Source organism: Aulonocara stuartgranti (assembly GCF_965226115.1).
Source record: "Aulonocara stuartgranti genome assembly, chromosome: 14".
Taxonomy (NCBI): domain Eukaryota; kingdom Metazoa; phylum Chordata; class Actinopteri; order Cichliformes; family Cichlidae; genus Aulonocara; species Aulonocara stuartgranti.
Window position 1 is genome coordinate 25,293,483 of NC_138950.1, and position 25,774 is coordinate 25,319,256.

Consider the following 25,774-nt stretch of genomic DNA (forward strand, 5'->3'; position numbering starts at 1 on the left):
AAATTCTGTTTTATCAGCTGTCCTGAATTTCAAAGCAAAGTCATCAATGTTTTTATTTCTTTTTTTTGTTCCTCAGAAACTTTTCGTTATCATCACCTTTAGCAAGCACATAGTGGAGCAAATGGTGTCACTCATCGGGTAAGTTTTTTTCAATTGTTTTTTTTTTTTGTCCTGTACTGATGTGCGTGTGTGTGAGAAAGCCTGCTTTAATTAGAAACTTGGTGGAGTCATTGTCTTTCGTTGGTTTTGTGGTTGGCAGCACATTTGTAAACTTTTTCAGATGCGTTATGAACACTGATTGGGGATCCTGTATGAATAAATGCTCTCGCTGCGGGGGCGTATCGTATGTGCACGCATTTTCCTTCTTTTCTTTTTGATTCACCCCCACCACCACACACACACACCAAGGTATTTCTTCCCCCCCACACGTGCAATCCATCTCTGCTAGAGCATTGGTGGTCAGGCGTGTGAGGTCCCATCCAAACATGCTCATCTGACTCACTGAGTTGAGCTGTGACTGAGAGAAGAGGCGGTTAGAGGTTGTAGAAGAAGCTTTTTTGAAAGTAATAAGACTTTAATAAATGTATGTATGTATGTATGTATGTAGGTAGGTCATGGCTCTGGATTCATCTGTTTCAGTTTTCTTTGAAGATGCTGAGTTTTAAATTTAATTTCGTTTTGTTTTTTAATAATGTGGAGGGAATTTGTCAGGCACGGGATGTCAGAAGAGACAAACTCAGCACTTTTTTTTTTTTTTTTTAAGGCAATTTATTCACAGTCCTTGTAAACGTCTCAAATCTTAAGCAAATTCAAAGAAATAAAGAAAAAAAATCCCCCTAATAGTCTGTCTGTGGTGTAGTGGTTAACACTTGCAAATAAAATGCATCCGGTTTGAGATAAGGAGGAAACAGGAATTCAGTCTCATGGGTCACATTCAAAGTGCTGGTCCCTAAAAATGAGGAGAGCTCAGTCAGGAAACGGCATCAAGCATAAAACCTGCACTAAATCAACATGTGGATCCAACTGTGTCGATCCCCTCGGGAAATAGGGGAGCTGCTGAAAGTACCTATGAAAGCCCCCAATGCTTGTTCTATTGAAGTACATTTATATACGTGTGTGTACATATGTATTATAGGGCTGCTATGATTAGTCAACTAGTCACGATTATGTCGACTATCAAAATCATCGACAACTAATTAACAATTTTTGTTTGAAGCTTTGTAAGATCCTGAAAGATGCAGGAATAAGTTGTAGGATTTAAGAATGTAATAACGGACTGAAATGGAGGATGGTAGCAATGCATCTACAAGGATGCCAGCTGCTGTTAAATGCCGAAGAAGAAGAAGCAGTCTCCGGTATCGTAGCTGTGTCCAGATTCAGGGGCCGCATCCTTCGGAGGCCGCATTTGTAGGTCGATTATGTCACAGCGATGCGATGAAGGCTGTCCAAATTACAAGACTCCGACAAATGCAGCCAACAAATGCGTCCTCCTTTTCCCCAGATTTGAAAGATGGGTCGGGTGTATGCTTCGTGGCCAGACCCATTCAATTAAAAAAAAAAAAGACAAAAACTGAGACATACTTTTCTTATATTACGATATCTCAGCGATTAAATGTGTGATTTAACTTTTTCACACTGACAGAGAAGATTTCCCGCTGCTCCAGCCCACCTAAGGTCAAAGTTGGCTGCAGGCGGCCCACACCTTTAGCTAGTTTTAAAATCGGTATCCTCCTTCATAGGAACTTCTTTTTGACTTTACCAAAAACACTATCTGATTTAAAATGAAATTCAAGGTTCTTTCCCACGTTGCTGCTGCTGTACAGATGACTCTCGGTGACTCGCTATGATGTGTGCAGATAGTTTTTCCTTGCTGATACAGGATGTTTCTTTTCCAGTTTGTGTGAATTCATGTGTGCTTACATGTAAAGTCAAAGCGATAACAAGAATGAATCACACAAAACTAGTTAGGTTTAAGTGACATCAGCAATTACCCAGTCCCCATTTTTGTGTGTGTGTGTGTGTGTGTGTGTTATCGCTCATGTTTTTGCTTAGTCTAGTCAGGTCTAGACAACATGTTTATGTCCTGTCCAGGGCCAGAATTGAATTCATGCGGTGGGAAGGCTGTGAGTACAGCCTGCAGTATATTTTTCTTTTCATGGTAATGATAAGTTTGAGGTCATGTAGCGATTCTTCTTCAAACTGTACTGCTGCTGACCCAGTGGTAAAACTACAGTACCAGTACCTGTCTATGACATGAATTGTTAAAATTGTATTAATAATGACTACCACCACCACCCCCCCAGTGAGCTAATTCACTACCTAATAAGGGCATTAGCACGCCCTCATTAGATGTCTTTCCATCCAGAAGGCAGCAATGTTGGTAAAGGTGATGACATCATGTCGACTCACTTCCTCAGTGAAGGGGCTGACACAGACTCCTATAGAGAGCTAAAGGGTATAAAAGGAGGGTTGAGGAGTTTCTGCTTCATTCCTCTCTGCTGCCTGCTCCTGCTCACAGTAACAATTAGAGGAGGTGGCAGCTCCAAGATAGGGCCCACATGTAGGATGGGGCCTTCAGCAGTTGTTGCCTGGCCTGAATGCTGTTTGACTGGATCAGCGAGGACCACCTTCTTTCTTTTTCTTTTTTCTCTAAAGTATTGTTCAGGGAAAGGGAAGACTTGAATAGCTTAGTGTGCAGGATCTGAAGTTTTGGTTTCCATGTCTAAGAAGGCTGCTTAAAGGGTAAGTAACTAAATGTTTCACCTCCTCCTCTCTCTCTCTCTCTCTTCTTTGTTCTTTTTATCTGTTGCTGCTTTGTGGGTATGCCATGTCAGGTCGGTGCCCAAACTAGGGCCATCTCTCCAGAAGCCCTTCAGGCAGTACCTGGAAGCACAAAGGAACAAGCTGCACCATGCTGGAGGAAGTGCACCAGCGGTAAGAAGATTTAGACTTTACCATGCATTATTTTTGGTCTATTAGCTTTATATGTATATTTATTAAAGGGCAGCCACTAAGTGAATGAGATTTTTTTTATGGTTTTTTTTTTTTTTTTTTTTGGCAAGGTTTAATATAATCTGTAAAATTAAAAGCTGTAGTATCTACCTAACTACCTTTAAATCAATGCACCAAAGACTCGGAAGCAGTGTTGATGCAAATTCAGATATTGAGATATAGATATATATAGATCTCAATAAGTGTAATTAATTAATAACTGTATAAAATGTGTCAGTGCCCTCTGGTGGACAAACTGTGCATAGCAGTCTCTTAATTATTAGCATATCCTTCAGTTGTAAATGGCTGGTTTTATCAGTCTAGCTGATATTCACTGTTTGCTTGTACGAGGGTAAAAAATAAATAAAGCATATCCACCCTAATTTGGGGTTTTTCAGGATGAGAACTGGCTGTCGTGGGTGTTTGAGAAGGTGGTGCTGGTCATGGTCTGCTACTTTGTCATTTCCATCGTGAACTCCATGGCTCAGAGCTACGCCAAGAGGCTGCAGCAGCTGAGGCACTCGGAGGAGAAAACCAAGTGATGGCGAAATAAAGCGGTACAAACATCCAAGCGACTGTGTTTGTGCTGCCGCTGAGAGCTCCACTTTCGGCCACAGCCACTCACAACTTAACCTCACCCTCATCCATTCTCAAAGAGGCTGAACGATCAAGAAACCAGGCATAATTTGTCGGTGTGTGCGTACGCGCGCTTTTTTTCTTCTTCTTTTTTTGAGGATGTATGTGCCGTTTACTGTCTCCTCGTTCAGGTTTTTGTAGTTCTTCTTCATCTCACTCTTTAGGTGTGTCTAGCGCGATTGGTTCTACTGCTGATCTTAACAAGTTACTTTAAATTAACCCATTCATTGACCTCAGAAGTAAAGCAGCGGTTTGGTGGTTGCTGCTGTGTAAGGGCAGTGCCCATCAGATGCTATGCCTTATGCAAGACGGGAAGGCGTGACCTCCCTTGAATATAGCTCTTGACTTATAGACTTGATTTTTATTTAATTTTGTAACCTTTGTGTATGGATGGATCTTGATTTGTCTGTACAGTGTGCTGCCAAGATAACTGCTGTGGATGGTGTTTCTTTTCAGGGTTTCATTGACTTCATGGTTTTTGTCCTGTAAGACCAATTTTGTCTTTTGTTTCTGGAATTGTCCATTTAAAAATGGCAGGAGGAGGAGGGAGAAAAAAGCAATATCAACGTCAGATGATGTGGTATTGATGTTTTGCACATTGTGTAAATATCTTACTATCTTTTTGACGGTATGTTCAGATGTATTTCTATTCTATGGTCTGTGTGAACATGAGTCAATTTGAACCAAAACCCACAAGAAAAGGCGATATCATTTGTAAAGTGACGATGTACCCTCAGCTAACTAGTACCATTTCTATTCTGTACATTTGACTTGAACCTGGGATCAGATCATACATAAAACATGGAAATCGTGGCACTTCTTCTCCAGACTGAGTCTCTCATTTGTTTGGATTCTCCTGAAATGTTCATCCATGGAGGCTCCCCCCGTGTAATACTGTTAGGTTTAAGACCCAACACAAAAGATTTGATTTGTAATTGTCTCTTTGAAACGATCATCTTTAAGGTAAGTGTCACGTCAGCCCTAACACACTTATTTTGACTGCTTTTAGTACCAGACGCATGACATCCTTCATGGTAGGACCAGAATTTGGTTTTTGATGTTGATTATTTCTCAGCTTGCCTGCCTTCCCGACTCTTAAACATACTCTGTAGATCCTGGCCGACTTCAGCTCATGGTTGAGACTCTCCAACCATGTGGTTTGGCATTCCTTCACACCACTCTTCCACACCATCAGCTAGCTTATCAGACTGGTGTTGGCTGTTGGATGTGCTTGGCAACAGCGGTCTGTAAGCTGGCTGAAGTTGTTGGTCTTCAGCATTTCTGGGTTCGTCTCGAGCACTGCAGCTACACGTTAGTGGGTCTGCGTGCGGACAACGCTGTTATCTAAAGAGACTCTTTGCTTTTATGTCACTCCACTTCTACTGTGTAAAACTCATAAACAATAAAGAGATGAAAAGTGATTCTTTTGCTACTTTTCTTTGTGCGGTGCTGCCTTTCAAAATGATCACCGATTGCATTTCAACTGTAAACGTTTAAGCTGATCTCAGCTTGGGACATTTTACTGCTTAATGCATATTTAAGCTGCTGTAGCCAATACAGTTTATTAACATAGAAAAACTTAACATGATGCATTCTTAAAAAGGGAAGAAGAAATATACACACTCGCTTATGTTTTCAGTAGCTATGGTTGATTAAGTAACACATGACTTTATTTTGTTGCAAGGGAAATGTCTTTGTTACAGCAGCAGGATTATGAATAAAAAGAGTAAAATCTACAATAAAAACTGCACAAGTACTGCAGGCCCAGGTGAAAGCCTAATAAGGTGAGGTAGTGCAAAAAGTTAATGTACAACTGATTAAATGGAAAAAATTGGAGTTAAAGAAACATAAGACATTCTGCAAAAGAATAGTGGGAATAGCATTAATTTAAAAAAAAAAAGTATGTAGATTAAATGTAAGAAACTGACAGGTGTGTTCAGCGGTCATAAAAAGAAGAGCTACGGTAGAGTTTCTTAGAGAACAAGAGAAATTGGTTCCTGAGGCGTTCTTTATGGCAGCGTGGTTGAATGAGGCTGCAGCAGAATGAGCTCAGTAGTGTGGAGTGGAGCAGGTAACATGGATTGTCCCTGATGGAGAGCAGTTTGTTCAGTGACCTGCCCCTCACTGACTCAAATGCTTCCAGATTCTAGCCATTGAGGTTTCCACCCTTGTGGATTCCTGACCCGACCAAACACCAGCAACGTGCCATTTACATTGCTGCTGACTGAATGACTGGCAGATCTCCAGGATCTGTGCAAATCCCTCAGCGAGGATTTCACAAGGTGATCTTTTGATATACTTTTTACCCGTCAGCCTTTGTAGCCACCCAGTCAGACAGGTGGCGTGGACGCCCAGGTTTGTGAATGCAATAACTCAAGAACAAGGTGACAAACATTGATACCATTGGTGTATCTATTAAAAATGTCAAACCAGTTTGAATCGCAGTGACCTTGACCTTAAGGTCACAGGTCAAATTTTCTCAAAACTGGGATTTTCAAATTGATACCATTGGTGCATCTACTAGGAAGCTGATAGGTAGGTCTGGTGGTGCGATTGCAAATTTGGGGTAACAAGTGTCTGGCATAGATCTACACAGTTTTTACTAATGTAGCATTTTATTACCCATCTTATAACTTGACACTATACTACTTGAGATGCAAGTATTATAAAGTAGCTCCAGCATTATATCTTGAATAGAGACATCCAGTGTCTCAGTTCTCGCCAGTGCAGATGTCAGAGTCCAGGAATTCAAAGAATTATGTGAAATCAAAGCAGCAATATAAAAAATGTATACAAAACACATAAGGTGTTATTTTCTTATCTACATGAAAGCCACAGTAGTCCCCAGTGCTAGCACAGCTGACTGTAGCTGGAGATCACCTGTTCAAGAGATGTGAAGCTGTCTAGGAAGTCCTCCTCTGAGATGCCAAATTTAATGTACTGATGGATGTACGCCCTGTAACACAGGAAAAGTGAAAGAAAATAATTTTTAAAAAGAGAAACTGTCTGCTCAGTTATACTTCTGGGACCAGCTTTTCCTTACTGTGCATGTACAGGGACTGACCCACCTGGAGGCAAACATATTCCAGGCTTTTCCCACCATGTCATCCAAAGGTCTGAGCAGAGCCTGGCTGTTACTGACCAGCGTGGCAGATTTCTCATACTTATTAAAGGGTACAGGGGATTTCCACAAGCTGAAAGCTTCTTTGGATGAGAGCCAGGAGGTGTACAGGGCTGGATCATCAATGCCACCTAAGCACATAAGCACATGATTCACATCCCCTGCTCTGTACAATCTGCAGACTTACATTATTACAAAAGAATTGCTCTAATCAATCTTTTGGAAACATCATCCCCTACATGACTGTCATAAATTTATCTGGTAAACTCACACAATCACCTGCCTTTTTCCCCTTTTAATTAAATTAAATCAATGTTTCATCCACCCATCTGACCTGTCTCTGCACTGTAGACATCTTTCCCTCTCAGGATGAGAAGGTTGGCCAGAGAGGTGTTAAAGCTGCCCCCTGTGAGACTCCTGCTCCGCCCAGAGTCAGCAGGAGGATGCACCTGCCAGTCTATACCTGTCACACGACAAACAAAGATCCTCTCACTATCACTTCCAACAATATCTCATTGACATAACAGGCTACACGGTTATGTTAGTGTGCACTTGCCTTCTTCCATCTTTGTGTTGGAGATGAGCATCTGTCGCAGGTGTTTGAGCAGCCCCGGCCAGCTAAACGTACTGTAGGCTATGGAGGAACTGGCCATCTGTGGGATGGTGCACAAGCTCAGTAGCTTGTACTCTGGATGACAGGCAAGAGCACTCACCAATTCACCTGACAAAAAAAGGCTGTATTGTGAGAAAGGCAAACTCTGTGGGAACCTTTAGTCATTTGTTTCAACTGCTTTTTTTCCCCAGAGAATATGATTATACATTTTTAATGACCCAACAATTGTTTGAACTTATGATCCTGGAACTTGCAGTTGTTTAGAAATGGCTCTCAGAGACTTTCCCAACTTGTGCAAATCTACAGATGTTCTTAGATCTTCGCTGAGTTCATTGGACTTTCCCAGTGTTCTGAGTATTGGTCAATCCACTGAGGGCTATGAAACACATCCTTGTCATGCTGCCAAAGAGAAACTACCAGATGTACTCAATCATGACCACTAACAAGAAGTGAATTGGTCTCGGCAAGTTAAAAGACATTGCAGATCCTTCTGCGACACTTATTAAAATATTTAAATGAATGTATGTATACATTTGAACCTGTATGTATACTTCTGACCCTGTGTGGAATACGGAAAATCCAAAATAAATTCAAACTTGTGCACCAAACTCTTGTCTTTTAATATCATTAAAGATGTATGCTGTACAAAGGTTCCATCTGGAAAAACAGCAGCTCAAAAAATTACCATGACATTCAAGCCCACCATGAGTGTGTAAACTTCTGTCCACGACTGCAGGTGTGAGTAGTGTTTGTCCTTTCTCACCCAGAGGATTTCTACTGTATGCTCCATGGGAGTCAGCGGTGAGCGCGGGCTGCAGGATACTGCCCAGCTGGTGGGCGATGACCCTGTTGACGTCACTGAAAGAGATGTGTTTGATATTAAGAAGCCGACTGCAGATCCTGTGCACCGTGTCGTTCTCGTGCACCAGTATGGCGTCTGACAATTGGTAGAGATGAGCCAGCGTCAGCACAGAGTTATAGTTCTGGACGATCACCTGAAAGTAAACAGTCAGAAGGTAGCACGATTCTCTCTTACACCATGTTAAAGATAGTTCAGCGTCCACACCTCTCCAGTCCCGTACGGCCAGGTAAGGTGGTTGAGGATAAAGGATGATGGATAAATATCACGGAGACACTGAGTAACGTAGGTGCCGACACCTGACCCCGTCCCCCCTGCCACACTCATCATTGCTATAAGCCCAGCCAGTCTGTCACAGCGCTCCACCTCCCGCCTCACCAGCTCCTCCACTGCGTCTCTGTGACAAGGACCATGGACACAATACCTAGATCAGTAAAAGAAACAGGTGATCAGCGTGAATGCTATCAAATGACAGCATTCCAGAATAGGTGGGCTCATACTGTCCCATCCTTACCCATTAGCCCAGTTGTTTCCGGAGCCCTGCTTCTGGCTGAAGTGAGAACTCGCTCCATAGCTCCACCTGCCAGACTTTGCAGCCATGCTCATACTCCGGTTGATTACTTTAGGCTCCATATCTACCAACAGCGCCCTGGCAACGAGGTCTGGTGTAGGAAAAAACACGGCAGGAAACATGAGTTGACGGGACTCGGACTTTGTTTAGTACTATTAGAGAGGCGTCGTACCTCCCTGTGCGGTCTGGTGAAAGAACCGCTCGCAGCTGGCAGCGCTGTACGTCTTCCTCTGTCCCTCCTGAGCATCGCTACAAATGATGTCAAACAGCTCCTGACCCACCTGGTTACCGCACTGACCGAGCTGAACTGTTACTACAGACATGTTCCACCCAGATGACTCAGTACCGGTCACAGAGCGATGGCACCCACGCTGTGACACACCCGCGACCTCGAGCTGATGGAGCAACGCTTCATAACTTCGGGGCTATCTATACCTTCTCTGGTACGTTGGTGTTACAGCGCTCGCGAAGCCGCCAGAAAAAGTTGAACGGGCATTTCCGGTCGAAACCGGCAAAAGTTTCAAAATAAAACTTAATCAAACTAAAGCTTGTTCTGTAAAGTCAACACAAAAAGGTTCAGACCTTTCTCATAGTGCATGTGTAAGGTTTGTGCATGTGTATTTTTATTTCCAAAGAAATAATTTATTTAACACAAGTCAGTGGGGTACATACTGAACGTAAGAGAATAGAAACAATACCAAGTATCGATTCTAACGATTCTATTCTATCGATTCTAACGCACTAGTATAGATTCAGTACCGACACTACTGACATTTGGATGATTCACCCACCTCTAATTGCCATTTACTTTGTCAGCATCTACCATGTATATCCACATACATTTTAATTTTTTGCCAAAAAGATTGTTTTTGAACGTTATTAAACACTTATTACACACATTCAAATAAACACATTACATGTAAAAAAAAAAAATGCTATAAACAAAGTCAGCTAAAACATCCCTTTTGTTTCGGTACTTGAAAAAAATCGCAAATCTGGACCCATATGAAATACGGCAGTGGAGTAACGACCCAGACCGCCACTGTCCTACCCCGATATCTTCACGTATCTTGTTTGTGGAGTAAGCGCTTACACAGCGAACCAGTTTCGTAATTACAAGTCACTGGAGGCGCACATCCAATTTACAAATGGCTGGGTGCAAGATTTGGCTATTTTCAAGAAGCCAAACTCTGAGTACGTCGTCATTCATACCAAGGTAAGTCAGCTGGAGTGCATCGAGTGAAATAGCCATTTTCCACCCCCACCATAATTAATGTTATACATTTATCATTGAACTGCTAAAATATCGTTATCATATTATATGCCCATAATTGTAAAGTAGATGCAAATTAACACATTGATAATCGGGCAAATTATTAACGCCAATTTGTGTCCTCCCTGTCTCATTTCATTTATTGTCTTTACATCAACCTTGTCCTTGTATGTTTCAGGTACTGCACTCCGAAAGACTGAATGAACCTGCATTACGACCATGGGTAATTGTAAGCACCACGAAGAAGGTCGAAGCTGCACACTGCACCTGTATGGCCGGAGTTGCTGAGATCTGCACCCATGTCGCTGCACTTCTGTTTAAAGTGGAGGCAACAGTGACGATCCGTGGCACAAAGACAGTCACAGATGAACCAGCCTACTGGGTTTTGCCGGGGAACACAACCAAGATACAGCCAGTGGTTGGCCATAACATTGACTTTACATCTTCAGCAGCACAAAAAAAGACTCTTGATGAAAATATAAACGGACCGTCTGTGGTGAAAGGCAGAAGAAGCCGTCCTTCAAAAAGAAAGATTCCTTCTGCTACGTTTGAGGAGTTGTCACCAGTGTTAGACACACTTCAAAAACACAATAAAGCAGTGTGTTTGTCTGGATTGGAGAAATACTGCACATCACACACTGTACAGTCATCCACATTACCACTGTCTCTGGCGTGCTTTTCTCTTTGTGCTGAATATCAACACTGTGATTTCTTAGACTGTAAGCTTTACTTTAGCACAAACAGTTGTAGAAGCTGCCACTCCAAATGTCTTTTGATAACAAGAAAAAAATACCTTTTCAGTACACGGCCTGAAGTTCTTCTCTGACATCTTCTGCAATCGGCTTTGTCTGCTGGTTTGAAGACATAAACCACAAAAAGATGATTTAGTCACTTTGTCTGCGTCATGCAGCTCGAATGTGTCGTGTAACGATGTTGAATAGCCGTCGTTATCCCTCTGCTGTGTCAGTAGGATTGTACTGTACAGCATCTCATTGATATGTGAGGAATGCGAATGTAACACGATAACAGACTTACATCATTAAAATATAAAGGACAGGAGATATTTAGATATTTTTATATTTATATTACATTTTATAGCTGACGGATATTACTAAATAGATAGAATTTACTAAATAGCTGGATGAACATGAAAAATATGTCTATAATAACAAATGACCATGAGAGCCAGTAGAATTAATTCAACTGGACAATCAAAAGATGTCCTTAAATGCTCTTTAAGTGGCAGAACAAACGAACAAACAGTTAATTGCTTACTTGAGATGAAATCTGCTCAGCTACTTTGAAAACAGTTTCTAAGTGGTTCCTCCTTTAACAGGATGACGGCTCAGGGGTAAGGCCATCATGCAGTCCAGCAACCTTTATGGTTCTGCTTTGATTCACCAGGAACTATTAGGGAAACCTTCCAGCGCCTCCTGTGAAAGACACAGGCATAAACACACAAACATTTATTAACATGTTCCACAGTCTTCCAGTTTGATTTTCTCATCCTGTGGACAACAACGTACATGGATGCAAGTTTACAGGGAGTGCAGAATTATTAGGCAAGTTGTATTTTTGAGGAATAATTTTATTATTGAACAACAACCATGTTTTCAATGAACCCAAAAAACCCATTAATATCAAAGCTCAATGTTTTTGGAAGTAGTTTTTAGTTTTAGCTATTTTAGGGGGATATCTGTGTGTGCAGGTGACTATTACTGTGCATAATTATTAGGCAACTTAACAAAAAACAAATATATACCCATTTCAATTATTTATTTTTACCAGTGAAACCAATATAACATCTCCACATTCACAAATATACATTTCTGACATTCAAAAACAAAACAAAAACAAATCAGCGACCAATATAGCCACCTTTCTTTGCAAGGACACTCAAAAGCCTGCCATCCATGGATTCTGTCAGTGTTTTGATCTGTTCACCATCAACATTGCGTGCAGCAGCAACCACAGCCTCCCAGACACTGTTCAGAGAGGTGTACTGTTTTCCCTCCTTGTAAATCTCACATTTGATGATGGACCACAGGTTCTCAATGGGGTTCAGATCAGGTGAACAAGGAGGCCATGTCATTAGTTTTTCTTCTTTTATACCCTTTCTTGCCAGCCACGCTGTGGAGTACTTGGACGCGTGTGATGGAGCATTGTCCTGCATGAAAATCATGTTTTTCTTGAAGGATGCAGACTTCTTCCTGTACCACTGCTTGAAGAAGGTGTCTTCCAGAAACTGGCAGTAGGACTGGGAGTTGAGCTTGACTCCATCCTCAACCCGAAAAGGCCCCACAAGCTCATCTTTGATGATACCAGCCCAAACCAGTACTCCACCTCCACCTTGCTGGCGTCTGAGTCGGACTGGAGCTCTCTGCCCTTTACCAATCCAGCCACGGGCCCATCAAGACTCACTCTCATTTCATCAGTCCATAAAACCTTAGAAAAATCAGTCTTGAGATATTTCTTGGCCCAGTCTTGACGTTTCAGCTTGTGTGTCTTGTTCAGTGGTGGTCGTCTTTCAGCCTTTCTTACCTTGGCCATGTCTCTGAGTATTGCACACCTTGTGCTTTTGGGCACTCCAGTGATGTTGCAGCTCTGAAATATGGCCAAACTGGTGGCAAGTGGCATCTTGGCAGCTGCACGCTTGACTTTTCTCAGTTCATGGGCAGTTATTTTGCGCCTTGGTTTTTCCACACGCTTCTTGCGACCCTGTTGACTATTTTGAATGAAACGCTTGATTGTTCGATGATCACGCTTCAGAAGCTTTGCAATTTTGAGACTGCTGCATCCCTCTGCAAGATATCTCACTATTTATGACTTTTCTGAGCCTGTCAAGTCCTTCTTTTGACCCATTTTGCCAAAGGAAAGGACGTTGCCTAATAATTATGCACACCTGATATAGGGTGTTGATGTCATTAGACCACACCCCTTCTCATTACAGAGATGCACATCACCTAATATGCTTAATTGGTAGTAGGCTTTGGAGCCTATACAGCTTGGAGTAAGACAACATGCATGAAGAGGATGATGTGGACAAAATACTCATTTGCCTAATAATTCTGCACTCCCTGTATTGTTAACTTTTGTAAGGTTTATTTAGTGAACATATCCAGCTGCAGCTCCACTGTGATCCTGAACTGGATAAGCACTTAAGAAAATGTGTCAATAAATGGACATACATCAACTTACTATATTTATCCAAACAGACGGGACCAATAATGCTTCGCTGAGTTAGAGACTTTAACAGTCTCTTCTATGTAAGAATGTCTCGTGCTGATAGACCTGCAAACTTGACAACAAAGGTTTTTCAGACTACATGTAGCTGTCCTCTATGTCAGCTCACACATTTACGTCACACTTATTTCTGCTTTCCCATTTTATAATTATTACTTACATTTTGATTAGATACCTTGAGTTTGTAAATGATCAGATTACATAATTGGAATACAATGTATCCAATTCAGGGTTGCGGGAGGATGAAGCCTATCCCAGCTGATACAGGACAAAGACAGGCTGCCAGTTTATTGCAGGGCTAACACAATATGTGTAACAGAAAATCCACTTAAATGTTTGATATTTCTTATAATAATCATAATTATGACTATTATTTAAAGGTTTCTTTATAAATACATTTTGATTTTTTATAACACCTAAAATATAAACCTGAGCTGTTTCAGATTCTGACCTCTGACCTCACTGCAGCTCCCTCTTGGAAGTACGTCTGCTTCTTGTCTACCCCCAGTGTTGACCGCCTGCCCTTGATATCACGTACTGTACCTGAGGAACAAAAAAGGACAAACACTTGCCTTCATTTAAGAAGTACATTCATACAGAGGTAATCTATGGAAACACACTAGTTCACCCTTTGGGAGAAATCAGTTCCTGTGAAACATTTCTGTAAATGAACATCATGTGGAGAATGAATGAAACGAGTTCTTCAGGTGACTCAGCAGTCCCACACTGACAAATGAAATCTAGTTAAACTATTAAGCATATTTGCTCTTCTGAAATCTGTGTTAAACAACAACGAACATAAATTAGTAACAAAAATACAGCTGAGTAGAGGCTTTACAAACCACCAGCAGCCATAATGCTAAATTGTAATCTTCAAATGTTTCTGAGCCGTCTTCAACCTGCTTTTAACACATTAAAGTCCCACAGTCAATGCAGCCTGACTCAATCCTAGATGTTCAGCACACAGAGACACAGAGGTGCCGTTTAAAGTTTAGTGTTAACACGAGTCACTGATCATTTGCAGTATTACAGAGTCTGGCAGTCCTTGCATGACGTCCACGTCACTGTAAGTTTCTAGCTGACTCTCAGGTGTGACAGGTGTGCCAGCAGGAAAGCGTAATAATAACCTGCATTCTGAGGTTTGTCATGCAGGCTTAAAGGAGCCAGGCTTTGTTCACACGGCTAGGATTGTATTTTAAACTGACCCTGGGTCAGTATAAGTATCATACAGTTTAAACGAAGCACTGAAACTTGCACATATTTATTATAGATGCACTGAAGCTAATCGACATATTTGCTGTCAGTCTGTGGCTGCGATTAAACACTTTACTGAAAACTTTATTAACTAGTAACTTCATCAGTCATGACAGAAGCTAATATTTCTGTGCTAACATCGTTTAAACAGTAACAGCCTTACTACAATATAAGCTAACGTTTACACCGTAACTTTAAGCTAGCACCATAAAGATGGTAAAACACGTAATAACATCTACAAATGCATCTTAAAGCTGTTATATTAGCACTCGGTGTATTACTAACATAACCACATTAACATTACTGACACACACTGACTTTTAATAGTCATTCTATAAATGCTGTCCGTTTAAATGGTCTTACCTGTACACACTGCATATCCACCGGATTGCAGCCAGAGTGGATTCTGGAGTCTTCCACGCTCCTGTTAGTGATCCTCCATCTGGATGGATGAGAACAACCTTCTGAACAATCTAGCAGGAGATGGCCCATATCTATGGGACTGATTTGTGCTAATAACGCCCATTGTATGGACTGATAACAGCCGAAGCGGGTGAATAAAGTCACCCAGTCGCTAGCTGTGCCATTACCCAGCATACATCACTCCCTCCATAAATGCAATAAACGATACAAAAGTATCGTTCTACCTGTTTTTCAGGTAGTCGTTTACATTATATAATTTACTGTGTTCAGTATACGTCACTACGCTTTGTTTAGACCCCCAAAATGGCGAATCGGGCCAAAATCCTTTCCACGCCCACCCCCGTGACATCACGCTCCAAAGCCCTATGACATCATATATCGTGCATGCAGATCAAAGGCGTCTGATCCATTCGAAAGGCATAAATAGGGGTGAGAATTGCAAACTTAGTCAGTTTATTCACAGCACTCGTGTTCGCAGCATTCAAACCTAAACCTGAGAAACATTTTGAAACAGTTGGATCATTTACACAGTTGTTTTATTAAGATTCCAACATGTCTCAGAGAAAACACAGCAAAAAAAGGGAGCCCAATGTGGATATTATAAATGAGGGCTGGAAAATAATGTTTAATCAAGCACAGGAGAAGATTTTAAACCTGATGACACAAAACAAAAGCAAATGTGCTGAATTAAGAAAAATGTCCCACCTGCTTAAAGAAAAAGAAGCTATTAACCAGGAGCTCTATGGGAAACTCGAGCTTAAGAACCTGGAGACTGAGGAACTTAATAAATTAAAATACAAATACAGTGAAATCTTAAAAAAGAACACAGAGCTCTGGGGACAGAATAAGAACGTAAACTACAAATACAGTGAAATCCTAAAAAAGAACACAGAGCTCGAGGGACAGAATAAGAACTTAAACTACAAATACAGTGAAGTCCTAAAAAAGAACACAAAGCTTAGCGGACAGAATAAGAACTTAAACTACAAATACAGTGAAGTCCTAAAAAAGAGCACTGAGCTTGAGGAACTTAATAACAACTTAAAATCCAAAAATGATGAAATCCTGAGAAAGAACTCAGAGCTCGAGGGACAGAATAAGAACTTAAACTACAAATACAGTGGTGAAGTCCTAAAAAAGAACTCAGAGCTCGAGGGACAGAATAAGAACTTAAACTACAAATACAGTGAAGTCCTAAAAAAGAGCACTGAGCTTGAGGAACTTAATAACAACTTAAAATCCAAAAATGATGAAATCCTGAGAAAGAACTCAGAGCTCGAGGGACAGAATAAGAACTTAAACTACAAATACAGTGAAGTCCTAAAAAAGAGCACTGAGCTTGAGGAACTTCATAACAACTTAAAATCCAAAAACAAGAAAATGCTCAAGGAACAGCACGTACTGGGTGGTTTCGGCCAAGGGCCTAGTGTCAACTTGGGGGAGAAATCGGAGCACTGTGCATGTTGCCCCAATTCATGCACCCAGCAACTGAATCATGAGGGGCCAAAAGATGCACCAGTGCCTGAGCCCACCAAGGACTCCACAAAGGAGTGTGACGTGTGCGAGGCTGAGCCCTCTGCACCTTGTAATGATGTGACAGTGGAAGCTCCACTGTCAGAGGAACAGTTGCTTGTTAAAGAGCTCATAAAGGCAGTAATCACACATGCCTCAAGAGAGGCAAATGTGTCGCCATCCGATGAGATTCAGCAGGGTCTCTTCATAGCTCTGTGGGCGCAACTTAAAGAAGAAACTCTAAATATAAAAAAAAAGAGGATCAAAAGTCTTGAAAAGGCAATTTTCAAAGACATTACAAAGGAACTGGGTATTACACCTAACCTTGTTACCATTACGTTGGCTGTTGCTTCGCCGTACCAACAAGTGGTGATTTCGATATTCAAAGACCACCTGTTCCGAAAAAAGCGAAACCGACTTGCAAGGTTTTTCGCATGGTGTGGAAAAACATAGGACGATGAAGACCAGCTACCAGAAACTGACAATATCTCCCAGACACTTTTGAACGAATTTAAAGATATTATATTTCCAAGAAAACAAAATGAATATTTAGAGCAATCCACAGGATTGCTCTAAATATTTCTTTTAAATTATTTGGACAGTTTAAGTGTATTAGTTGACATCAAAGTGACTCTTTAAATTGGCTAACAACAAACGATTCAAACAAGCTAATTTATTTCACATCCAATGAGTCACTTTAAAAATCCCACGACCGGTCGAGGCAGATGGCCGTCCCTCACTGAGCCTGGTTCTGCCGGAGGTTTCTTGCTTTTAAAAGAAAGTTTTTCCTCCCCACTGTCGCCGAGTGCTTGCTCAGAGGGAATTGTCAGATTATTGGGGTTTTATTTATTTTTTATCAACTAATACGGGGCTCGCAAAATCTCTAGCCCGACGTCCCGGAGCTAGCGATATCTCCGGTCGGGCGACCAAAATCTATCTCAGCCCCGCCCGTCGGGTTATCATATAGCCCGACGGGCGATTTTGCGAGCCCTGCGATCTTATTGGGCATTCCAAATTGATTTTTTTAAATTCATTAATAAAGTCCTAAAAAGAGTATATTGTGAATATTGCATGTTTTCATTGTCACACAAATGTGTACATTTTCAGCCTAGACTGAACATGTGTGTTTGTCTTCTATTCAAAATCAAACATTTTAGTAGCAACTACTTTATTAAAATATGGCAGATGTTTTACTCTGATTACACAAACTTTATGTAGGAGTAGGTCACAGATAAGAGGTATTTATTTGTAAATTTGACCTCTGACCTCACAGAGATACAGGATGACAGGATATGTGATATTAGAATCCACATATATTGGTATATAATCTCCTAAATGTTGCCAATGGCCGTAAGGAACATAGCTCTAAATAACATTATCATCTTTTTGACCCTTGCATTATTAAGTGATAAGAACAAGTAATCTGATGTCCTGTAATCATTATGACGCTATAATTTGAGATACAATAAATAAAATAAGTTTTTGTACAAAGTATCGGTATCGGATCAGTATCGTCGATACCACCCTGAATATTACTTGGTATCGGATCGGAAAGGAACTCAGTGGTATCGCACATCACTACTCATAACTTCGGGGCTGTCTATACCTTCTCTGGTACGTTGGTGTTACAGCGCTCGCGAAGCCGCCACAAAAAATTGAACAGGCATTTCCGGTCGAAACCGGCAAAAGTTTCAAAATAAAACTTAATCAAACTAAAGCTTGTTCTGTAAAGTCAACACAAAAAGGTTCAGACCTTTCTCATAGTGTATGTGTATTTTTATTTCCAAAGAAATAATTTATTTAACACAAGTCAGTGGGGTACATACTGAACGTAAGAGAATAGAAACAAAGTATCGATTCTGACACACTAGTATAGATTCAGTACCGACACTACTGACATTTGGATGATTCACCCACCTCTAATTGCCATTTACTTTGTCAGCATCTACCATGTATATCCACATACATTTTAATTTTTTGCCAAAAAGATTGTTTTTGAACGTTATTAAACACTTATTACACACATTCAAATAAACACATTACATGTAAAAAAAAAAAATGCTATAAACAAAGTCAGCTAAAACATCCCTTTTGTTTCGGTACTTGAAAAAAATCGCAAATCTGGACCCATATGAAATACGGCAGTGGAGTAACGACCCAGACCGCCACTGTCCTACCCCGATATCTTCACGTATCTTGTTTGTGGAGTAAGCGCTTACACAGCGAACCAGTTTCGTAATTACAAGTCACTGGAGGCGCACATCCAATTTACAAATGGCTGGGTGCAAGATTTGGCTATTTTCAAGAAGCCAAACTCTGAGTACGTCGTCATTCATACCAAGGTAAGTCAGCTGGACTGCATCGAGTGAAATAGCCATTTTCCACCCCCACCATAATTAATGTTATACATTTATCATTGAACTGCTAAAATATCGTTATCATATTATATGCCCATAATTGTAAAGTAGATGCAAATTAACACATTGATAATCGGGCAAATTATTAACGCCAATTTGTGTCCTCCCTGTCTCATTTCATTTATTGTCTTTACATCAACCTTGTCCTTGTATGTTTCAGGTACTGCACTCCGAAAGACTGAATGAACCTGCATTACGACCATGGGTAATTGTAAGCACCACGAAGAAGGTCGAAGCTGCACACTGCACCTGTATGGCCGGAGTTGCTGAGATCTGCACCCATGTCGCTGCACTTCTGTTTAAAGTGGAGGCAACAGTGACGATCCGTGGCACAAAGACAGTCACAGATGAACCAGCCTACTGGGTTTTGCCGGGGAACACAACCAAGATACAGCCAGTGGTTGGCCATAACATTGACTTTACATCTTCAGCAGCACAAAAAAAGACTCTTGATGAAAATATAAACGGACCGTCTGTGGTGAAAGGCAGAAGAAGCCGTCCTTCAAAAAGAAAGATTCCTTCTGCTACGTTTGAGGAGTTGTCACCAGTGTTAGACACACTTCAAAAACACAATAAAGCAGTGTGTTTGTCTGGATTGGAGAAATACTGCACATCACACACTGTACAGTCATCCACATTACCACTGTCTCTGGCGTGCTTTTCTCTTTGTGCTGAATATCAACACTGTGATTTCTTAGACTGTAAGCTTTACTTTAGCACAAACAGTTGTAGAAGCTGCCACTCCAAATGTCTTTTGATAACAAGAAAAAAATACCTTTTCAGTACACGGCCTGAAGTTCTTCTCTGACATCTTCTGCAATCGGCTTTGTCTGCTGGTTTGAAGACATAAACCACAAAAAGATGATTTAGTCACTTTGTCTGCGTCATGCAGCTCGAATGTGTCGTGTAACGATGTTGAATAGCCGTCGTTATCCCTCTGCTGTGTCAGTAGGATTGTACTGTACAGCATCTCATTGATATGTGAGGAATGCGAATGTAACACGATAACAGACTTACATCATTAAAATATAAAGGACAGGAGATATTTAGATATTTTTATATTTATATTACATTTTATAGCTGACGGATATTACTAAATAGATAGAATTTACTAAATAGCTGGATGAACATGAAAAATATGTCTATAATAACAAATGACCATGAGAGCCAGTAGAATTAATTCAACTGGACAATCAAAAGATGTCCTTAAATGCTCTTTAAGTGGCAGAACAAACGAACAAACAGTTAATTGCTTACTTGAGATGAAATCTGCTCAGCTACTTTGAAAACAGTTTCTAAGTGGTTCCTCCTTTAACAGGATGACGGCTCAGGGGTAAGGCCATCATGCAGTCCAGCAACCTTTATGGTTCTGCTTTGATTCACCAGGAACTATTAGGGAAACCTTCCAGCGCCTCCTGTGAAAGACACAGGCATAAACACACAAACATTTATTAACATGTTCCACAGTCTTCCAGTTTGATTTTCTCATCCTGTGGACAACAACGTACATGGATGCAAGTTTACAGGGAGTGCAGAATTATTAGGCAAGTTGTATTTTTGAGGAATAATTTTATTATTGAACAACAACCATGTTTTCAATGAACCCAAAAAACCCATTAATATCAAAGCTCAATGTTTTTGGAAGTAGTTTTTAGTTTTAGCTATTTTAGGGGGATATCTGTGTGTGCAGGTGACTATTACTGTGCATAATTATTAGGCAACTTAACAAAAAACAAATATATACCCATTTCAATTATTTATTTTTACCAGTGAAACCAATATAACATCTCCACATTCACAAATATACATTTCTGACATTCAAAAACAAAACAAAAACAAATCAGCGACCAATATAGCCACCTTTCTTTGCAAGGACACTCAAAAGCCTGCCATCCATGGATTCTGTCAGTGTTTTGATCTGTTCACCATCAACATTGCGTGCAGCAGCAACCACAGCCTCCCAGACACTGTTCAGAGAGGTGTACTGTTTTCCCTCCTTGTAAATCTCACATTTGATGATGGACCACAGGTTCTCAATGGGGTTCAGATCAGGTGAACAAGGAGGCCATGTCATTAGTTTTTCTTCTTTTATACCCTTTCTTGCCAGCCACGCTGTGGAGTACTTGGACGCGTGTGATGGAGCATTGTCCTGCATGAAAATCATGTTTTTCTTGAAGGATGCAGACTTCTTCCTGTACCACTGCTTGAAGAAGGTGTCTTCCAGAAACTGGCAGTAGGACTGGGAGTTGAGCTTGACTCCATCCTCAACCCGAAAAGGCCCCACAAGCTCATCTTTGATGATACCAGCCCAAACCAGTACTCCACCTCCACCTTGCTGGCGTCTGAGTCGGACTGGAGCTCTCTGCCCTTTACCAATCCAGCCACGGGCCCATCCATCTGGCCCATCAAGACTCACTCTCATTTCATCAGTCCATAAAACCTTAGAAAAATCAGTCTTGAGATATTTCTTGGCCCAGTCTTGACGTTTCAGCTTGTGTGTCTTGTTCAGTGGTGGTCGTCTTTCAGCCTTTCTTACCTTGGCCATGTCTCTGAGTATTGCACACCTTGTGCTTTTGGGCACTCCAGTGATGTTGCAGCTCTGAAATATGGCCAAACTGGTGGCAAGTGGCATCTTGGCAGCTGCACGCTTGACTTTTCTCAGTTCATGGGCAGTTATTTTGCGCCTTGGTTTTTCCACACGCTTCTTGCGACCCTGTTGACTATTTTGAATGAAACGCTTGATTGTTCGATGATCACGCTTCAGAAGCTTTGCAATTTTGAGACTGCTGCATCCCTCTGCAAGATATCTCACTATTTATGACTTTTCTGAGCCTGTCAAGTCCTTCTTTTGACCCATTTTGCCAAAGGAAAGGACGTTGCCTAATAATTATGCACACCTGATATAGGGTGTTGATGTCATTAGACCACACCCCTTCTCATTACAGAGATGCACATCACCTAATATGCTTAATTGGTAGTAGGCTTTGGAGCCTATACAGCTTGGAGTAAGACAACATGCATGAAGAGGATGATGTGGACAAAATACTCATTTGCCTAATAATTCTGCACTCCCTGTATTGTTAACTTTTGTAAGGTTTATTTAGTGAACATATCCAGCTGCAGCTCCACTGTGATCCTGAACTGGATAAGCACTTAAGAAAATGTGTCAATAAATGGACATACATCAACTTACTATATTTATCCAAACAGACGGGACCAATAATGCTTCGCTGAGTTAGAGACTTTAACAGTCTCTTCTATGTAAGAATGTCTCGTGCTGATAGACCTGCAAACTTGACAACAAAGGTTTTTCAGACTACATGTAGCTGTCCTCTATGTCAGCTAACACATTTACATTTATGTCACACTTATTTCTGCTTTCCCATTTTATAATTATTACTTACATTTTGATTAGATACCTTGAGTTTGTAAATGATCAGATTACATAATTGGAATACAATGTATCCAATTCAGGGTTGCGGGAGGATGAAGCCTATCCCAGCTGATACAGGACAAAGACAGGCTGCCAGTTTATTGCAGGGCTAACACAATATGTGTAACAGAAAATCCACTTAAATGTTTGATATTTCTTATAATAATCATAATTATGACTATTATTTAAAGGTTTCTTTATAAATACATTTTGATTTTTTATAACACCTAAAATATAAACCTGAGCTGTTTCAGATTCTGACCTCACTGCAGCTCCCTCTTGGAAGTACGTCTGCTTCTTGTCTACCCCCAGTGTTGACCGCCTGCCCTTGATATCACGTACTGTACCTGAGGAACAAAAAAGGACAAACACTTGCCTTCATTTAAGAAGTACATTCATACAGAGGTAATCTATGGAAACACACTAGTTCACCCTTTGGGAGAAATCAGTTCCTGTGAAACATTTCTGTAAATGAACATCATGTGGAGAATGAATGAAACGAGTTCTTCAGGTGACTCAGCAGTCCCACACTGACAAATGAAATCTAGTTAAACTATTAAGCATATTTGCTCTTCTGAAATCTGTGTTAAACAACAACGAACATAAATTAGTAACAAAAATACAGCTGAGTAGAGGCTTTACAAACCACCAGCAGCCATAATGCTAAATTGTAATCTTCAAATGTTTCTGAGCCGTCTTCAACCTGCTTTTAACACATTAAAGTCCCACAGTCAATGCAGCCTGACTCAATCCTAGATGTTCAGCACACAGAGACACAGAGGTACCGTTTAAAGTTTAGTGTTAACTTGAGTCACTGATCATTTGCAGTATTACAGAGTCTGGCAGTCCTTGCATGACGTCCACGTCACTGTAAGTTTCTAGCTGACTCTCAGGTGTGACAGGTGTGCCAGCAGGAAAGCGTAATAATAACCTGCATTCTGAGGTTTGTCATGCAGGCTTAAAGGAGCCAGGCTTTGTTCACACGGCTAGGATTGTATTTTAAACTGACCCTGGGTCAGTATAAGTATCATACAGTTTAAACGAAGCACTGAAACTTGCACATATTTATTATAGATGCACTGAAGCTAATCGACATATTTGCTGTCAGTCTGTGGCTGCGATTAAACACTTTACTGAAAACTTTATTAACTAGTAACTTCATCAGTCATGACAGAAGCTAATATTTCTGTGCTAACATCGTTTAAACAGTAACAGCCTTACTACAATATAAGCTAACGTTTACACCGTAACTTTAAGCTAGCACCATAAAGATGGTAAAACACGTAATAATATCTACAAATGCATCTTAAAGCTGTTATATTAGCACTCGGTGTATTACTAACATAACCACATTAACATTACTGACACACACTGACTTTTAATAGTCATTCTATAAATGCTGTCCGTTTAAATGGTCTTACCTGTACACACTGCATATCCACCGGATTCCAGCCAGAGTGGATTCTGGAGTCTTCCACGCTCCTGTTAGTGATCCTCCATCTGGATGGATGAGAACAACCTTCTGAACAATCTAGCAGGAGATGGCCCATATCTATGGGACTGATTTGTGCTAATAACGCCCATTGTATGGACTGATAACAGCCGAAGCGGGTGAATAAAGTCACCCAGTCGCTAGCTGTGCCATTACCCAGCATACATCACTCCCTCCATAAATGCAATAAACGATACAAAAGTATCGTTCTACCTGTTTTTCAGGTAGTCGTTTACATTATATAATTTATTGTGTTCAGTATACGTCACTACGCTTTGTTTAGACCCCCAAAATGGCGAATCGGGCCAAAATCCTTTCCACGCCCACCCCCGTGACATCACGCTCCAAAGCCCTATGACATCATATATCGTGCATGCAGATCAAAGGCGTCTGATCCATTCGAAAGGCATAAATAGGGGTGAGAATTGCAAACTTAGTCAGTTTATTCACAGCACTCGTGTTCGCAGCATTCAAACCTAAACCTGAGAAACATTTTGAAACAGTTGGATCATTTACACAGTTGTTTTATTAAGATTCCAACATGTCTCAGAGAAAACACAGCGAAAAAAGGCAGCCCAATGTGGATATTATAAATGAGGGCTGGAAAATAATGTTTAATCAAGCACAGGAGAAGATTTTAAACCTGATGACACAAAACAAAAGCAAATGTGCTGAATTAAGACAAATGTCCCACCTGCTTAAAGAAAAAGAAGCTATTAACCAGGAGCTCTATGGGAAACTCGAGCTTAAGAACCTGGAGACTGAGGAACTTAATAAATTAAAATACAAATGCAGTGAAATGCTAAGCAAGAACTCAGAGCTAGAGGGACAGAATAAGGACTTAAACTACAAATACAGTGAAATCCTAAAAAAGAACACAAAGCTCAGGGGACAGAATAAGAACTTAAACTACAAATACAGTGAAATCCTAAAAAAGAACACAAAGCTTAGCGGACAGAATAAGAACTTAAACTACAAATACAGTGAAGTCCTAAAAAAGAACACTGAGGTTGAGGAACGTAATAACAACTTAAAATACAAAAATGATGAAATCCTGAGAAAGAACACAGTGCTCGAGGGACAGAATAAGAACTTAAACTACAAATACAGTGAAATCCTAAAAAAGAGCACTGAGGTTGAGGAACTTAATAACAACTTAAAATACAAAAATGATGAAATCCTGAGAAAGAACTCAGAGCTCGAGGGACAGAATAAGAACTTAAACTACAAATACAGTGAAATCCTAAAAAAGAACACTGAGGTTGAGGAACGTAATAACAACTTAAAATACAAAAATGATGAAATCCTGAGAAAGAACTCAGAGCTCGAGGGACAGAATAAGAACTTAAACTACAAATACAGTGAAATCCTAAAAAAGAACACTGAGGTTGAGGAACGTAATAACAACTTAAAATACAAAAATGATGAAATCCTGAGAAAGAACTCAGAGCTCGAGGGACAGAATAAGAACTTAAACTACAAATACAGTGAAATCCTAAAAAAGAGCACTGAGGTTGAGGAACTTAATAACAACTTAAAATACAAAAATGATGAAATCCTGAGAAAGAACTCAGAGCTCGAGGGACAGAATAAGAACTTAAACTACAAATACAGTGAAATCCTAAAAAAGAGCACTGAGGTTGAGGAACTTAATAACAACTTAAAATACAAAAATGATGAAATCCTGAGAAAGAACTCAGAGCTCGAGGGACAGAATAAGAACTTAAACTACAAATACAGTGAAATCCTAAAAAAGAGCACTGAGGTTGAGGAACTTAATAACAACTTAAAATACAAATGCAGTGAAATGCTAAGCAAGAACTCAGAGCTTGAGGAACTTAATAACATCTTAAAATACAAAAATGATGAAATCCTGAGAAAGAACTCAGAGCTCGAGGGACAGAATAAGAACTTAAACTACAAATACAGTGAAGTC

The 25,774-nt window shown here is 40.5% G+C and overlaps 2 protein-coding genes across 14 annotated transcripts in view; one reads left to right on the forward strand and one right to left on the reverse strand.

Moving 5' to 3' along the window:
* Positions 1–4,443, forward strand: part of vmp1 (vacuole membrane protein 1) — a 20,186-nt gene extending 15,743 nt beyond the window's left edge. For all 4 annotated transcript variants that reach the window (XM_082501808.1, XM_082501807.1, XM_082501805.1 and 1 more), the window contains exons 10-12: positions 77–138; positions 2,835–2,934; positions 3,390–4,443. In XM_082501808.1, coding sequence (XP_082357934.1) covers positions 77–138; positions 2,835–2,934; positions 3,390–3,533 — 306 coding nt within the window. In that variant the 3' untranslated portion in view covers positions 3,534–4,443. The remainder of the gene's footprint in view (positions 1–76; positions 139–2,834; positions 2,935–3,389) is intronic.
* Positions 3,716–24,170, reverse strand: tubd1 (tubulin, delta 1). Of its 10 annotated transcripts, none has more exons than XM_082501803.1 (15): positions 23,768–24,170; positions 22,609–22,693; positions 20,171–20,328; positions 19,689–19,743; positions 14,925–15,003; positions 13,759–13,850; positions 11,340–11,497; positions 10,858–10,915; positions 8,735–8,882; positions 8,428–8,644; positions 8,125–8,356; positions 7,305–7,469; positions 7,083–7,211; positions 6,696–6,879; positions 3,716–6,583 (listed from the first exon to the last, which is right to left on the reverse strand). In XM_082501803.1, exons 9-15 carry the CDS (start codon positions 8,851–8,853, stop codon positions 6,478–6,480), a joined length of 1,152 nt encoding a protein of 383 aa, XP_082357929.1. In that variant the 5' UTR covers positions 8,854–8,882; positions 10,858–10,915; positions 11,340–11,497; positions 13,759–13,850; positions 14,925–15,003; positions 19,689–19,743; positions 20,171–20,328; positions 22,609–22,693; positions 23,768–24,170; the 3' UTR covers positions 3,716–6,477. The 10 variants fall into 10 exon arrangements, with proteins under 10 accessions (XP_082357929.1, XP_082357927.1, XP_082357922.1 ...); XM_082501801.1 differs by having other exon boundaries at positions 19,689–19,746; XM_082501796.1 differs by lacking the exon at positions 22,609–22,693 and having other exon boundaries at positions 19,689–19,746.
* Positions 24,171–25,774: the final 1,604 nt, after the last annotated feature.